Below are 17,937 nucleotides of genomic sequence, written 5' to 3'. Positions count from 1 at the left end.
ATATGAATGATTTCGGGTACAATTGTTCATTTAAAATTAACCTAGAATACCTGGAACAATTAAATCAGTCTCGTAAGGAAGAATATTATCCACTTGGTGTTGAGAATGAGTTTTGTGGAAGCACGATTAGTAAACAACAAATAAAATAATTTAATAAGGGTAAATTTAATAATGGTTTTGCCCTAGTTTATATCATGAATACACAAAGAACAGGATTATATGTAATAAGTAAGGAAATACAAAATGATTTAACTCTGGGAAGATGGGGAGGTGTTTCTTGTCATAATATTAATCTGTTATATATTTCTCATGCATAAATGACAGCAAGAAGGCTTCAAGAAAATTATCATTTCTGTGTCCAAGCATACCTTCAAGAAAAGAGTATTCAGTATTTTAATAAATATGTTCTACAACATAAGAATGAGTTATTTTCAATAATTGATTGGCTTTATACTCATGTTAATAAACCAACATCTTTGGATTTAATTAAAATGTTAAACAATGAAAAAATTATAAAGTTAAGAAAACGCAAGGCTCTTTGAGAAATTCAGAAGAAATTTTATTGGTTTCCTGTTGTAAAAAAAATTATTTGGGATACAGGAATGACAAGAAATCCTGATGAATATATGTATGATATTCAATGGGGTGAAAGTGATTCAAGGATAGTAAGGGACGAGGAAGGAGATGAAGAAACTGAGGCAAAGGAGGAAAAGGAGAAGAGAGAGGAGGAGGAAAGAGAGAAGAAAGAGAAGGAGGAGAGGGAGAAGAGAGAGAAGGAGAAGTGAGAGAAGGAGGAAAGAGAGAAGAGAGAGAAGGAGGAGAAGGAGAGGGAAGAAAGAGAGAATAAATAAATATAAAAATATGGAAACCAGTGAGATTAGAAAAAGATTGGGGGTATTACAGAAAATAAATAAATCTCAACGCACCGAGGCAGAAAACAAAGAATTGACAAGTCTATTAGAAATATTTTCGTCAAGACTATTAACATCGGTTTCAGGGAGAAGATATTGTTGCGGATTCGTGCCCGCCGGCGTGCGGACAGCCACGTAACTCGAATCGCGGCACGTCGCCCACCGGACGGACAATCCAGTCGTGACCCTCTCGGACTAACGCCGGGAACCAGTCACGGGTGGACCTTTCGGTCTCACCGCGATCGTGCCAATCGGCCCCCACGTGGGATAGGGTTGCTCGCCAAATTCGACCTACCTAAGTACCCACACGGAGGGTAGACCGGGCGATCGCACCTCGCCGCAGGTCGACTTCGGACACGGGCCACTTAAGCGACCCGTTCCGTACTATCGGGATAACCGAGCGGTGTTATTCGTCGGCCTCGACGGTTCGATTAATTATCGGGCGTCTTAGCCCACGACCAACCCTTTACGTGAAGCAAGATGGGGATTCAATGAAAGAAATGACGAAGCGAAGCGGGAAAACAGTTCAACAATAAGCACATTTATTTCGCGACGAACGGAAAGCACACATATACAATTCCACCAAAAGCACATGTAAAAGAAGAAGACAATGCAATATTACACAAAAAGCAAATGCAACAATGCAGATCTATCCGACTACCGGGCACACGGCAACACTTATACAATTTTACTTCACAGACGGCGCCGACAACACGTATTCCCAAAGCAAAAGAAAAGAGAACCACCCTCCAGGATGAGGGGGGTTGGCAGGCCTGGGGCCAAGACCATGTCGGGCCTACCGTCTGATGATGAGACGCGGAGCGGCGGTGGTGCCTCAACTCCGCGGGCCTCGCGGACAGTGTCTGGTAGGGGGTGGGAAGGGGGCCCCCTTTGTCGCACTATCTCAGCGCGGGGGGAAACAGGAGGGGGTTGCTGATTCTCGGGGAAAGGAGGATTTCACAAAATCTCGGGTCCCTCGGCGAGCGTCTCCTCCTCCACCTCGGTCGCGTTGCTGGCCTCTCTGGTGTGCAGCTCCCGGCACCGACGCGAGCACCCCCTCGTCCGCCTTCGCCTCTCCACAGCTCCGTCCTTTTCACTCCGACTAGTACCACTTCTTTCCAGCTCCACCGACGACTCCTTTGAACTCCGCACACTCTCAACTCAACTTCCAACTCAACTCCTACTCAACTTGTCTGACGAACGCAGTCGTTTTTATAAGCCCTGTGGCTTCGCTCTTTTACCCTTGACCCTCTGCCTCCGACCCTTCACCTCTCTTGCTGGCTCCCCATTGGCCCGAGGAAAAGTGGGCGTGAATGCTTTTTGATCCATGAATTTGCATATAGCGACCGCCCTCCAACGCCCTGGAGGTGGGGCCAAATCGCCCCTCGCTCACCGATTGGACGGAACAAAAGTGGGCGTGAGTCGTTTTTGATCCGTTTTTCTGCGGAAAGTCCGTGATGTTTTTGAACACGCTGCTCGGTGCGCGCCCCGCACGAGTCCAGCATCGGTGCCCACGAGTGGCGCGAGATGACGGTGATGCGATGGTGGCGAGTTGTGACGGTAAAGGTCGTGGCGGTTGTGGTGAAGCGGCGTTGTGGTTGGTGGTTGTTGTGAAGCGGCGTTGTGGTTGGTGGTTGTTGTTGTGATGGCTGTTGAGACGTGGTTGGTGGTGGTAATAATGGCGGCTGGTCCAAAATAAAGATAGTAAAAGAAAAACGGCTATCCTGAAGAGTCGCAGCCCGCATGAATGACATTTATTCCCTCTAGACAACGGGTTTGGGCCTAACTACACATATACTTACAGAGATATCTCACCTAAGGGACCTGAATGGTGGTTTGTGAATTTCGTCAACCACAACAATATAAACGAGTAAGTGCAGATAAAGATTATATTATTGATGATGTTGGTGTGATTGACTTTAACAAAAGTTTTTCATTTTTTTTTTCTTAAATAAATGGAGGAGAGAGTGAAGACATTTCTGAGGATTCTTTATGTTTTAAAAATTAAGATTCAAATGTGCATGTTGGATACTAAAAAGGTTTTCGCACTCTGTCGGAATTGTTCTCATAAATAAATGAGTTATTGTGTCAAATGTAAAAAGAAAACTAATACTAAAAATATCTCATATTTTAAAAGTAAAAATAACAGGGTTATACAAAAAGGTATATGTTCGGTGTGTGGCTCTTAAAAGACTGAATTTATCTCCAAACACAAACATGGAGGAGATATACAAAAGTTTTTATCAATAAGTAAATTTGCAACTACTAGAATACCAGGGGAATTACATCTACCAGGGTATTCTTTCTGTGGTCCAGGCACAAACTTGGATAAAAGATTAGATGAGGCAGCCAATCCCAAACCATGGAGTAAACCCATCAGTAGGGTTGATGAAGTGTGTATGAGGCACGATATTGATTATGGGAATACCACAACATTGGAAGAAAAACATGAAGCCGATAGAGAAATGTTGTATAATTTGTCTCTGATACAAAATCCAACCTTGAGAGAAAAAGTTGATAGGTTCATCGTGAAGAAGATGATCAGTACTAAATTGAAACTTGGGCTTGGAAATTCAAAAAACTTATAGGCTCTAATGATGTCATTAAGACTGAAGAACAATTAGCTGATGAATTACATAAACCAATAATCACAAAGTTTTATAGAAGGAAGGTTTATTCCAAGGAAGTTGATTGTATCTGGTCCGCTGATTTGAATGAATTCAATAATGATAAGGGGTACAAGTATGCTTTAACCGTTATTGATTTGAGAAGTAGATACGCATGGGTTGTCCCTTTAAAAAACAAAACAGGTAATACTCTTATGTTAGCCTTTCAACAGATATTTAATAAAAGTAAGAGAAAACCTAAATGATTGTGGACTGATGAGGGTAAAGAGTTCTATAACAAGACATTTATGAATTTTCTAAAAAATAACAGCATTACATTATACAGTACCTTTAATGAAGGAAAAGCGGTTGTTATTGAACGCTTCGATCATACTTTACAAGAGAGACTATAAAAATTCACTCAACTCGGTTCTCAACAATGGTCATCTTTAATTCAGGATATTATAGATAAGTATAATGATATGATTCACACCTCAACGAATACCAAACCATCAGAAACATTTACAAAATTAGAATATGAAAAAGAGATTAATGTCAGAAAGCCTAAGTTCAAAGTTGGTGATATAGTAAGAATATATAGGTGGAAATCTTATTTTTAAAAAGGTTATGCAAAGCAGTGGACAAATGAGCTTTTTTAAATCGTTGTGATAGATACAATTCCTTGGACTTATAAGGTATATGATTTAAAGGGGGAAGAGATTTTAGGTTCATTTTATTCACAGGAATTACAAAAGACAAAGATAAATTGAAAAATGTTTTTTAACTCCACCCCTTTTTGACTCCACCCACACAAACCCCACCCACACAATCCCCACCCACACAATCCCCACCCACAAAAGTCCCACCCACACAAGCTCCGCCCATCCACACAAGCTCCACACACATAAACCCCACCCACACAAGCTCCACACACATAAACCACATACATCATATTCACATAATTAGTGATTCATTCATTAGTTAATTATTCCCCACACACAACATTTATTTAATTAAAAAATTTGCTCCACCCATCCACACAAGCTCCACCCACACATCCACCCATCCACACATCCACCCATCCCCTGTGGAAGAAAATAATTATATTAATGTACTCTAAATTGTAATTGTGCTGGTGTTTTAAAAAATGTAATTTTATGCTATAAGTCAAATTGGCTGTCAGTGTTCCTTCCCTTTCGCCAAGAGTCTTTTGCCCTAAATGTTAATAAAAGGATTGTCTTGCTATGGAACAAAGTGACCTTTCTGATAACACCAAGGTTGTTATGATTACAAAGTTGCTTTTCACCTCGAAGACACGTATTGCATTTTGGAGTTCTTTGGCTAATGTTTAACAGCCCCCTCCACTATCCCAGCAAAGCATTATAAATACCAGAAATTGTAATCTTGTTTTAGTGCAAGCATGTGAGGATGGATACCATCTCATTGGGTTGCACTCCTTGGGACAGGCCAAGTACCAAGTATAATAAAACTCTTTGATGTAATATACTTTCATGTTGTGGCAAGTGAATTGATCGGTGTCTGTCATTTGAATAACAGGATTTGCATCGGTCGGTTAAACGGTTAATTAAAAGTAAATACAGGACCAAATAAAACGTTCGGCAATAATTTCCACAACACACCCATCCACACAAACTCCACCCAAACAAACCCTACCCACACAAGCCCCACCCACACAAACCCCACCCAAAGAAGCCCAGCCCACACAAACCCCGCCCACACAAGCCCTGCCCACACAAACCCCACCCACACAAACCCCGTCCGTACAAACCCCACCCATAGAAGCCCCTCCCACACAAACCCCACCCACACAAAGCCCACCCACAGATGCCCCGCCCACACAAACCCCAACCACACAAACCGCGCCCACACAAACCACGCCCACACAAACCCAACCCACAGAAGCCCCGGCCATGCAAACCCCGCCCACACAAGCCCCTCCCACACAAACCCCACCCACAAAAGCCCTGCCCACACAAACCTCGCCCACACAAGCCCTGCCCACACAAACCCCACCCACCCCCCTCATCCCCCCTGTGCGTCCCCCAACTTTGACCCACCACCCCCCTAATCCCACCCTCCACCCTTTCCCACACACACAAGGGGAGGGGAGGGGTGGGATGAAGGGGGTGGTGGGTCGTAGGGGGAGCGCACCGACCCCCACCCCTCCTTTACATCTCCTTTATTCTTTTCTTGTAATTCAAAATCAGATAATTATAAGGAAAGCATTTATAATTAAACAAAATTGAAAATATTGAACATTCAGTTATAAAAATAGATGATCTTTTCCAGCAATCTGCTTCAGATGTCGTGAGTATCAGGTCAGATTCCGCCAGACAATATACTTGTGTGCTTGGTTCAACCAGACAGGTGTTTAAACTGAAAAAAAATTTCAAAAATAATGAGTCCACACTCAAGAGAGATATAGAGACAGACAGACAAGCAGAGAGAGAAAGACAGACAGAGACAAGCAGAGAGAGATAGACAGAAAGACAAACAGATAGAGAGAGACAGACAGAAAGAGAGACATAAAGACAGAGACAGAGAGACATATAGACAGACAGAGACAGATAGAGGGACAGAGAGACAGATTGAGAGAGAGAAAGAGAGAGAAAGAGACAAATGGACAGAGACAGAGAGACATATCGATGGACCGAGACAAAGAGAGAGACAGAAAGACAGAGACAAGGTGATAATTTCTCTCCTTAGACTTTGGATCAATGGGCATGATAGTAATTCATTCCAGTCAAAAATAATATCATTCAGTTGATTTCGAAAGGAATAAATCTCTTTAAGAAAGTCGTTCATTTTTATCCATTCCTGGTGATATTCAAATAATTCTTTCTCCACATCCGTGACCAACGATGTTGTTATTGGAAACACCCTGTTAGAAAAAGATATACAATAATTATTATTAGTCGTACAGTGATTCAATTAAAAATCAGTTGCTTCACCGTCATTCTCAGAGGAAACCAAACTTAACAATTAACACACACACACACACACACACACACACACACACACACACACACACACACACACACACACACACACACTTACTAATATTGTGATGGGTTCTCTTCTTCATCAGATGAAAGATAGTTCTTGTTTCAGTCATTTACCATTGGGACAAGATGAGAAAAATTAAAAAGCCGTCAGACAAGATTTTCGATCGAGAAAGCTGACTTTTAAAGCAGCTTCGAGGAAGTTCAATTACGTAATCTTGGAAAATATCCCGGCTTGAACACAATGGGGCAGCTTCCTGTTTTTTAAACAGCTCAGTAATTCGGGAAAATTTCTCAAGCTTCCTGTTAATGTTTAATGTACATGAGTGGAACCAAAATATGCTCAAGCAAGAGCATTGAGAGAAGTTTATCATTTTATTTCTGCTCAACAAAGACATATAAGCCAAGAAGTAAGTTCTAAAATAATCTTTGTAAATATACTCGATGGTGATGAATGTAATTGGAAAATTAATTTATTACCTCGATTAGAACATGAACAAATATTCATTGGATCACTCTTTTAGTGGAATGAAAATATAAAAGGAAATCAGTAAGTCTCAATTTAACATGTGCTCAATGGGGAAGAGACACTACTGGATTTAGGGATGGCCAGGTGGGGCCATGGCCCCCCCCCCACAATTTCGATGACATATTGAAAATCCCTTGAAAATGTGCTTCTAAAGTTTTATTGTCGGTGAATGAAGATTGTAAACTCTTTATGAGGATATCTTCTCAAAATTGTCCGTCATTGTGAGAGTCCTTTTCAAGCTTTGGCTCTTTCAAGCCGTTTCTCCCACGGTCCACAGAATGGATCCAACGTGGTCAAAAATTCCCGGGGCAATCCTCGGGCATTGGGGGCCCGCACTTGGATCCTTTTTTTGGATCGATCATCGATGCTTCGGATGGTTGAGCGTGGCCAACTAACAACGACACTGCCCTCCAGAGCCCAACAAGCACAGACGGAATACAGAGATCCAGCCAGAGGAGGGGTGAAAAGGTGAAAGTCGACGTGGTAAAACTAGGCCAGGCCAGCACAGCACACGGCGGACAGGGGCCAGGGGTTGTATTGTACACACTGAAACTGCGGCTGGCAGGGAACGCTGTCAATACCCTGCTTACTGGCACGCACAGCACAGTAACATGGTGTGACTTTCTATGTTACAGGTTTGTGAAACATACTTGTTAGAAAGTCTTTGCTGTTTCACCATATCTATGAACGTTTGGTACTCTTGTGCCCATGAATGTTTCATGCATTTTATGAATACCATGTCGGTGTAGTGCAAGCCTGTAATTCTTACTTTCTTGGTGTTTTCCCACCGGATATGGTGAGAGCTTCCGGTTTCTTGTCGGTTGGTCGGTTATATATATATATATATATATATATATATATATATATATATATATATATATATATATATATATATATATATATATATATATATATATATATATATATATATATATATATATATATATATATATATATATATATATATATATATATATATATATATATATATATATATATATATATATATATATATATATATATATATATATATATATATATATATATATATATATATATGTATATATATATATATATATATATATATATATATATATATATATATATATATATATATATATATATATATATATATATATATATATATATATATATATATATATATATATATATATATATATATATATATATATATATATATATGTGTATATATATATATATATATATATATATATATATATATATATATATATATATATATATATATATATATATATATATACATATATATATATATATATATATATATGTATATATATATATATATATATATATATATATATATGTATATATATATATATATATATATATATATATATATATATATATATACATATATATATATATATATATATATGTATATATACATATATATATATATATATATATATATATATATATATATATATGTATATATATATATATATATATATATATATATATATATATATATATATATATGTATATATATATATGTATATATATATATATATATATATATGTATATATATATATATATATATATGTATATATATATATGTATATATATATATGTATATATATATGTATATATATATATATATATATATATATATATATATATGTATATATATATATATATATATATATATATATATATATATATATATATATATATATATGTATATATATATATATATATATATATATATATATATATATATATATATATATATATATATATATATATATATATATATATATATATATATATATATATATATATATATATATACAGTATATACATTGAGTTGAGTTTGTTAAAGAGGTCGGCGAAATGAGTACCAGTGTACTGGGCCCGGTGTATGCCCCTGTTAGAATAGGTGTACCATATCCCTGTGTGTCGTAAGAGGCGACCAGGGTTGCGTCAGGAAGGGCATCCGGCGTAAAAACCTATGCCAAATAATTATGCGGACAACAAAACGAATTTCCATACCGGATCGGTCGAGGCCCGGGTTACCAACGACCGCCACCGGTACCGGTGGTCAGCAGGGTACCAGTGGAAATTGTGCTACTGCTGGGCGAAGGAGGAGAAGGAGACGGGGAAGGCGAGTCCGGAGGCAGTGGGAGAGGGGGAAGGGTAGAGGTGTGGAGGTGAGAGTTGGAACTCTGAATGTTGGGACGATGACTGGCAAAGGGCGAGAGTTGGCTGATATGATGGAGAGAAGAAAGGTGGACATACTGTGTGTACAAGAGACCAAGTGGATGGGGAGTAAGGCGAGGAGCATTGGAGGTGGTTTCAAACTGTTCTACCATGGTGTGGATGGGAGGAGAAATGGTGTCGGGATAATCCTGAAGGAAGATCATGTCAAGAGGGTATTGGAGGTGAGGAGAGTGTCTGATCGAGTGATGAGTGTGAAGTTGGAAATTGAAGGGGTGATGATGAATGTCATCAGTGCATATGCCCCGCATCTGGGGTGTGAGATGGAGTATAAAGAAAAAATGAAGTGAGTGAGATGAAGTGGTGGAGAGTGTATCCAAGGATGAAAGAGTGGTTATTGGAGCAGATTTCAATGGGCATGTTGGGGAAGGGAATAAAGAGGATGAGGAGGTGATGGGTAGGTACAGTCTCAACAAGAGAAATGTGGAAGGGCAAATGGTGGTAGAGTTTGCAAAAAGAATGGAAATGGCAGTGGTAAACACGTATTTCAAGAAGAAGGAGGAACACAGGGTGACATACAAGAGTGGAGGAAAGTGCACACAGGTGGATTACATCTTAAGCAGGAGATGCAACCTGAAAGAGATTAGAGACTGTAAGGTTGTGGCAGGGGAGAGTGTTGCTCGACAGCATCGATTGGTGGTCTGTAAGATGACTTTAGAGGTGAGGTTGAGGAAGAGAGTGAGGGCTGAACCAAGGACCAGATGGTGGAAGCTAAAGGAGGAAGACTGTTGTGTGGAATTTAGGGAGGAGGCGAGACAGGTGTTGGACGGTGGCAAAGATGGGTGGGATGATTGGGCAACTACAGCAGAAGTGGTGAGGGAGAGAGCTGGGAAGGTACTTGGTATGACATCTGGACAGAGGAAGGAAGATAAGGAGACTTGGTGGTGGAATGAGGAAGTACAGGAAAGTATAAGGAAGAAGGGGTTGGCAAAAAAGAAGTGGGATAGTCAGAGAGATGAAGAAAGTCGGCAGGAGTACAAGGAGTGGCGTCGAAAAGCAAAAAGAGAGGTGGCAAAGGCCAAGGAAAAGGCATATGACGAGCTGTATGAGAAGTTGGATACAAAAGAAGGGGAAAAGGATTTATACCGATTGGTAAGACAGAGGGACCGAGCTGGGAAGGATGTGCTGCAGGTTAGGGTGATAAAGGACGCAAATGGGAATGTGCTGACGAGCGAGGAGAGTGTGTTGAGAAGGTGGATGGAGTACTTTGAGGAGCTGATGAATGAAGAAAATGAGAGAGAGAGAAGGTTGGAAGAGGTGGAGATAGTGAATCTGGAAGTGGGGTGGATCAGTAAGGATGAAGTGAGGATTGCTATGAAGAAGATGAAAAATGGAAAGGCGGTTGGCCCAGATGGTCTACCAGTGGAGGCATGGAAGTGCTTAGGAGAGATGGCAGTGGGGTTGTTAACCAGATTGGTTAATAAAGTCTTGGAAAGTGAGAGGATGCCGGAGGAGTGGAGATTAAGTGTACTGGTTCCGATTTTCAAGAATAAGGGTGATGTGCAGAGCTGTGGAAATTACAGAGGGATAAAGTTGTTAAGCCACACCATGAAGTTGTGGGAAAGAGTAGTGGAAGCTGGGTTGAGAAGAGAGGTGACGATCTGTGAGCAGCAATATGGGTTTATGCCAGGAAAGAGCACCACTGATGCGATGTTTGCTTTGAGAATGTTGATGGAGAAGTATAGGGAAGGCCAGAAGGAGTTACATTGTGTGTTTGTGGATTTAGAGAAAGCTTATGATAGGGTGCCAAGAGAGGAGTTGTGGCATTGTATGAGGAAGTCGGGAGTGGTGGAGAAGTATGTGAGGATCGTGCAGGATATGTATGAGGACAGTGCGACAACGGTGAGGTGTGCGGTAGGAATGACGGACCGGCTTAAGGTAAAAGTGGGATTACACCAAGGATCGACTCTGAGCCCTTTCCTGTTTGCAATGGTGATGGACAGGTTGACGGACGAGATCAGACTGGAGTCCCCATGGACTATGATGTTCGCAGATGACATCATGATCTGTAGGGAGAGTAGGGAGCAGGCTGAGGCGAGCCTCGAGCGGTGTTGGTACGCACTGGAGAGAAGGGGAATGATAGTCAGTCGGAGTAAGACGGAGTAAATGTGCGTAAATGAGAGGGAGGGTGGTGGTATGGTGCGGTTGCAAGGAGTTGAGGTGGGGAAGGTAGATTGGTTTAAATACTTAGGATCAACTGTCCAAAGTAATGGAGAGTGTGGGAGAGAAGTGAAAAAGAGAGTGCAGGCAGGATGGAGTGGGTGGAGAAGAGTTGTAGGAGTGATTTGTGACAGAAGGGTAGCTGCAAGAGTGAAGGGGAAAGTATACAAGACGGTAGTGAGACCAGCAATGTTGTATGGTTTGGAGGCGGTGGCGCTAACAAAAAGACAGGAAGCGGAGCTGGAGGTGGCAGAGTTAAAGATGCTGCGATTCTCGTTGGGAGTGACGAGGATGGATAGGATAAGAAATGAGTGTATTAGAGGGACAGCCCAGGTAGGACGGTTTGGAGACAAAGTGAGAGAGGCGAGATTGAGATGGTTTGGACATGTGCACAGGAGGGAAACGGAGTATATCGGGAGAAGGATGTTGAAGATGGAGCCGTGAGGCAGGAGGAGAAGAGGAAGGCCAAAGAAGAGGTTCATGGATACGGTGAGGGCGGACATGCGGGTGGTTGGAGTGTCAATGGAAGATGTGGAGGATAGAGCAAAATGGAGACTGATGATCCGCTGTGGCGACCCCTAACGGGAGCAAGCCGAAAGAGGAAGAAGAAGAGATATATATATATATATATATATATATATATATATATATATATATATATATATCTATATATATGTATATATATATATATATATGTATATATATATATCTATATATATATATATATATATATATATATATATATATATATATATATATATATATATATATATATATATATATATATATATATATATATATATATATATATATATGTATATATATATATATATATATATATATATATATATATATATATATATATATATATATATATATATATATATATATATATATATATATATATATATATATATATATATATATATATATATATATATATATATATATATATATATATATGTATATATATATATATATATATATATATATATATATATATATATATATATATATATATATATATATATATATATATATATATATATATATATATATATATATATATATATATATATATATATATATATATATATATATATATATATATATATATATATATATATATATATATATATATATATATATATATATATATCTATATATATGTATATATATATATATATATATATATATATATATATATATATATATATATATATATATATATATATATATATATGTATATATGTATATATATATCTATATATATGTATATATGTATATATATATCTATATATATGTATATATGTATATATATATCTATATATATGTATATATGTATATATATATCTATATATCTATATATATATATATGTATATATGTATATATATATATATATATCTATATATATGTATATATGTATATATGTATGTCTATATTCAAGCATAACAACCCGAACACAACATTTCCACCCCAACACTGCATTTTTTTTTCTGTTCTAAGTACCTCAACATCCTGTTAATAACTAATTACCCTTGCACGACGACATCTCCACCCCATTATTAGAATTCTTCCACCATAACTACCATTGCATTACATCTCCACCCCATCACGAAAAGATTTTCGACATGACCATGACATCAATCATTGTTTGTTTTTTTTAAACCATAACGACCCGAACACATCTTCACTCCACCACCTCATTTTTCTCTTTAAGTCGAACCACCTCAACACAACGAAATTTGCACCAAATCAGTAGATTGTACTGAACCAGACTACTCCAGCACGACATCTCCATCCCCCATTACTCTTATATATATATATATATATATATTTATTTATTTTTTCCTTTAACAACGCGGACACTTCGCTTCCACCCTGTCACATGTTTTTTTGGCAATACCTGTATATGCTCTCCATCTCCAACCCATAGTTAGTATTGTCTACCCTGAATACCGAAACACTACATCACCACCACAGGCCTGAGACTAGAATATTTCAACCCTAACAACACCAGATCTTGTATTTGATGCCAACTTCTCTAACGCGCGACAAGGCCATCAAAATTTGGTTGTTCTTGATGTGGTTTTCCGTGAGACAATGTGCATGCGTGTTGTTCTCATGAACCAGACTCGATGGTTGTAATGGTTGGAGTGTCCACTCTGGGTCTGGGAGGTCGATGGTCGAAAGCCCTGGCAAGTTATTCGAAAGATTTTTAAAAGCGGTACGTGCTGCTTCCTTGCTTGATTGGCAGCATTTCCAAGGATAGAGTACGGACAAACAATGCTGGGAAGGCAATGGCAAAACCATCCAGTATAACCCTTGCCAAGAAACTGCTTCAGCATCACCAGCCATCTGTAAAGAGGTACGGTCCATCAAAATAAATAAATCGATGTTCTCATCGATGGTCGACATACGTATATCGGTTTCCATAAAATTACTCAAAACATTTCTGTTTCAATCGGTTTGAAGTTAAAATATGACGTCAGTAAAATGATACTATCGTTGCTGCCAGCCCAACATACTGAATAGAGACTCAGTGCGTTTTTTTGACGTCATCACAACGAAAATGATAATTAATCAACCTCGGGCAGAGGCTTAACCTGCGCACGTCAACCTGACGTGGTGTCGTGGTATAAAAACTTTGTCCATCCTTAAATCCGATAGAAAAGGCTTCTCTCCCCCAGAGAGAAGTTCACAATTCACAATTGTCCAGGAGGTTCTCAATTTCCTGACGTCACTTAACGATTGACGTCGCAATGAGATTTTCTGTGGTCATGGCACATCTCTTGTATTTTGCTCTTCTAACATTCATTGTTCCTTCTCTCGCGAACTTCGGTATGTAGTATATTATTTATTTATCTTATCTCATGACTGTTTCGATCAAGGTAGTGTTTTACTTCTGTATGATGATGTGGGGGTTCGTTAAAATCGTTAAAGGGTACGTGTGTGTGTGTGTGTGTGTGTGTGTGTGTGTGTGTGTGTGTGTGTGTGTGTGTGTGTGTGTGTGTGTGTGTGTGTGTGTGTGTGTGTGTGTGTGTGTGTGTGTGTGTGTGTGTGTGTGTGTGTGTGTGTGTGTGTGTGTGTGTTTGAATGCGCACTCTCATGAGTTCATCCATTGCTTCAACAACTCTTTCATTGTGTTCCTCTCTTTTCAAGAACCCTGTGAGGAGTCAAATCATCAAAGGACATCCGACACATGGAGGAAAGATCTCAGCACGAATTACCTGTCCAGTTCATTTATGGGTCCGTTTAACAACGACAACAGATATAACGGCGAGTGGGTCAAGTTTGTGGGTTCCGCGGGCTCCACTATCACCACGAGTTGCAAAGGAATGAACAAGTGCGGGACGCGCAAGCCCATATGGATTAGAGGGAACATACCCCAAACCAATTACAACAATTTCGACGTAGAAGCGTGTATCCCAGGGGAAGCATCCAACTGCTGTGCGCAAATACTCCACATCAGCGTGCGAAGATGTCCCTTGCCTTTGGACTCCAGCAAGTCCTTCTTGATCTACAAGCTTGTGACAACGCCAACAAATGCTGCGTACTGTACAGGTGAGTGACATCAGACGATCCTGGAGCGCATATCCATGTGATACGTGAACCGTCTTGTTCTCTCCGATCCTCTCTGTTCTTGATGCCATTGCAGTGTCGGCAAGGCGCGACGGTTAAACTCTCAACCCTTGAATGTTTGCTGAAAAACTCTCGTCAGGATGATGTACAATCACCTGAGGTTTCCCCGGGGTTCATCCCCAGTTCTGTTAAACGGGGAATTTACCGTAAAAGCGACAGATCTCCTTAGAAGTTCTCTACCTCGATAACCGAGGAAAATATCTGTTTGGCTTTCCCAGTAGATGGCGGATGGTCTCTGAGGACAACCTGTCGCTAAATTGGTAATTTGGCAGGTGGAAGGTTTGACTCTTCATGCCGCTTGGCCCCTTGACCCTCTAGATCCCTTTCAGTTGAGACCTTTTCATTTGTAGACCCCTTTAGACTCTTTTATAGCTTTTCAGAGCAGTTTGTGATTTTTGTCGAGGTCTGAAGAGAGGCAAGCGGCTGCAGCCTGCCTGTCTGAGGGATAAGGGATGTCACGGCCATGGCCAGATTAAGAGTTTGCGGGGCCCTCGGCCATTTTAAATGTTTTAAGGGAGACCGAGAGAGAGGCCGTGAGAAAAAGGGCATATTTCTGTCAAAAAAAGAAGTTTTTATTACACTGTAAAACAAAGCGCATTACTCCTAACTCGATAAGTGAGTGAACATAGCCAGGCAAAACATGCTGCTTAGTAACTGTGCACTAACATGGCATGTACCCCCATCTCCCCTGCTGAACTTGAAATTTAAATTCATATATCCTAAACTAAATATTTCTTGAAAACATAGATCAACTTGAAGGGCACTCGGTAGACCGCATACCTCCACCACGTAATGCCTGATCCGTGAGAACATATTGGGCCCAATACATTTTTTTAAAATATCATGCAAAACAGCACTATATCGGTTTTGGCCCCATCTCTCAATGGTGAAGAATCACTTTAAAAATTAATTAATTTTCATATCCAAATCCGCATTCGGATCTTCACCAAAATCGAATCAACTCTTCCCTGTGATACACCCAACATGTCCACCAAGTTTCATCTGAATCCGTCCACAACTTTTTTGAAATATCGTGCTATGTATAATTTTGTCCCTCTCCCTCAATGGTGAAGAATCACTTTAAAAATTCTAGTCGTAGGATCCAGATCCGGATCTTCACCAAAATCGAATCAGTTCGTCCTTGTCACACACCTAACCTAACCACCAAATTTCATCCGGATCAGTCCCCAACTTTTTGAGATATCCTGCACACGGTCAAACAGAAAAGGGTAAAAACATAACTTCCTTCACCTTCGGTAGTGGAGGTCATGATAGCACAGATTGGATCATTAAACTGCCCTTTTATGAGCTTTTCTTTGAGCAAAACCATCGATAATGTCATCAAAATTATTTCCGTCTATAATGCATAAAATTTTACGGAAGAATAGTCTACATTGTCATCAAAAAGATTGGCGAAGGCTTCATTCTGAAGCCTTTGGTACGGGGCCCTAGACCATGGCCAAACTGCCCTACGCCTTAATCTGGCCCTGCTCACGGCAGAGGGTGCAGTCATCAGCAAATAGATAAACTGTACTTTTTCAGAGTCCACTGTAGCAATATACAATATAGTATATATATATATATATATATATAGTATATATATATATATATATATATATATATATATATATATATATATATATATATATATATATATATATATATATATATATATATATATATATATATACTAAGCTTGGTGTTGGCTTAGTGGTTAGGGTTAGGGTGAACCAATATATATATATATATAGATATTGGTTCACGAGTCAGTCAGTGACCACTATTTTCGTTATGGGTGTGTGTCTGTCTGTCTGTCCTGAGCTTAGCTCCGTGGGTTTTGATCCAGTCTTGATAAAATTAGGGTGTGAGGTTTGTATCATGATCCAGTTGTGTTTTCCGGAGAATGGGCATGGTGCGCCCATTATGGGCGGAATTACGCCCAAAAAAACATGTTTTTAGGGGTTAGCCGGTTTCAAGTTACATCTTCTCCGAGGGGGTTTGTCGAATCTGGCAGGGCTTTTGGTATTTGGTTAGCCCAATGGCACCTGCATAGCCCCACGGAATTCGATTTTTCATTTTCGTCCCAAGGTCAAGGTCACAAGGTCACGAACTTAGAAAATGTCAAAAAAATCAATAAATTGGGCTTCGAGCTCCTCGGGTTTTCAACTGTTTCGAATGAAAGTTGGTATGCAAGTAGTGCTCTTCAAGTACTACAACTTTCATCGTTTACTTTTTTCCCGATTCCCGCCAGTTTGCCCGTGGCGTCCCCTCGAAGGTCAAAAAATACAAAAGGCGAACCGTGTACATTGCTCGTGAACCATCGCCGTCTCCAGACTTGTATAATATGTTTTTTCATAATCAGTAGTCATGAATACAGTGTTATTTCTGCAAGTGTTGTTTAAATGTGGAATCAAATGCCTTTGTGCGCAATGCAGTGGGAGATCGCAACGAGTGTCTTGAAAACGATTTCACCTGCCCTGCGAATACGCGCTGTGTCGACAAGTTGTTTGATACAACCACCAACAGGGGTTACAATTGCGAATGCATCAATGGCTACACTTCCTCCGAACAGGGCTGCGTCGGTAAGAATCGTTCACAAACACGTTTTATGATTGTGTTGCTGGTGTATGGTGTGGTCTCGTTTTGCCTGGCCGAGATGGGACCCGATGCTTGTATGGAGAAATCTAGACCAGTGTGACAAACGAACCTCAGTGATATTTGCTTACTATGTGTCGACCTGAATGAGATTTCCAAAGCTGAATGTTCTTTCCCTTATGGTTTTTGATACGTCCTCGTTCGGTACCA

The 17,937-nt window shown here is 39.4% G+C and overlaps 1 protein-coding gene across 7 annotated transcripts in view; it reads left to right on the top strand.

The window, feature by feature from the left end:
• Positions 1-14,188: 14,188 nt before the first annotated feature.
• LOC147025119 (uncharacterized) overlaps positions 14,189-17,937 on the top strand; it is a 135,162-nt gene continuing 131,413 nt past the window's right edge. For 5 of the 7 annotated variants that reach the window (XM_085885754.1, XM_085885751.1, XM_085885753.1 and 2 more), the window contains exons 1-3: positions 14,190-14,331; positions 14,653-15,054; positions 17,568-17,714. In XM_085885754.1, the coding sequence (XP_085741880.1) occupies positions 14,253-14,331; positions 14,653-15,054; positions 17,568-17,714 (628 nt within the window). In that variant the 5' untranslated portion in view covers positions 14,190-14,252. Of the gene's footprint in view, positions 14,332-14,652; positions 15,055-17,567; positions 17,715-17,937 lie in introns of all 7 variants that reach the window. The other 2 variants (XM_085885749.1, XM_085885755.1) reach the window with 2 other exon arrangements.

The sequence above is a fragment of the Eptatretus burgeri genome, chromosome 6 (genome assembly GCF_056783735.1).
Source record: "Eptatretus burgeri isolate ZD-2024b chromosome 6, Ebu_testis_v1, whole genome shotgun sequence".
Taxonomy (NCBI): Eukaryota; Metazoa; Chordata; class Myxini; order Myxiniformes; family Myxinidae; genus Eptatretus; species Eptatretus burgeri.
The sequence above is the reverse complement of the archived record's forward strand: the minus strand, read 5'-3'. Positions and strand labels throughout refer to the sequence as shown.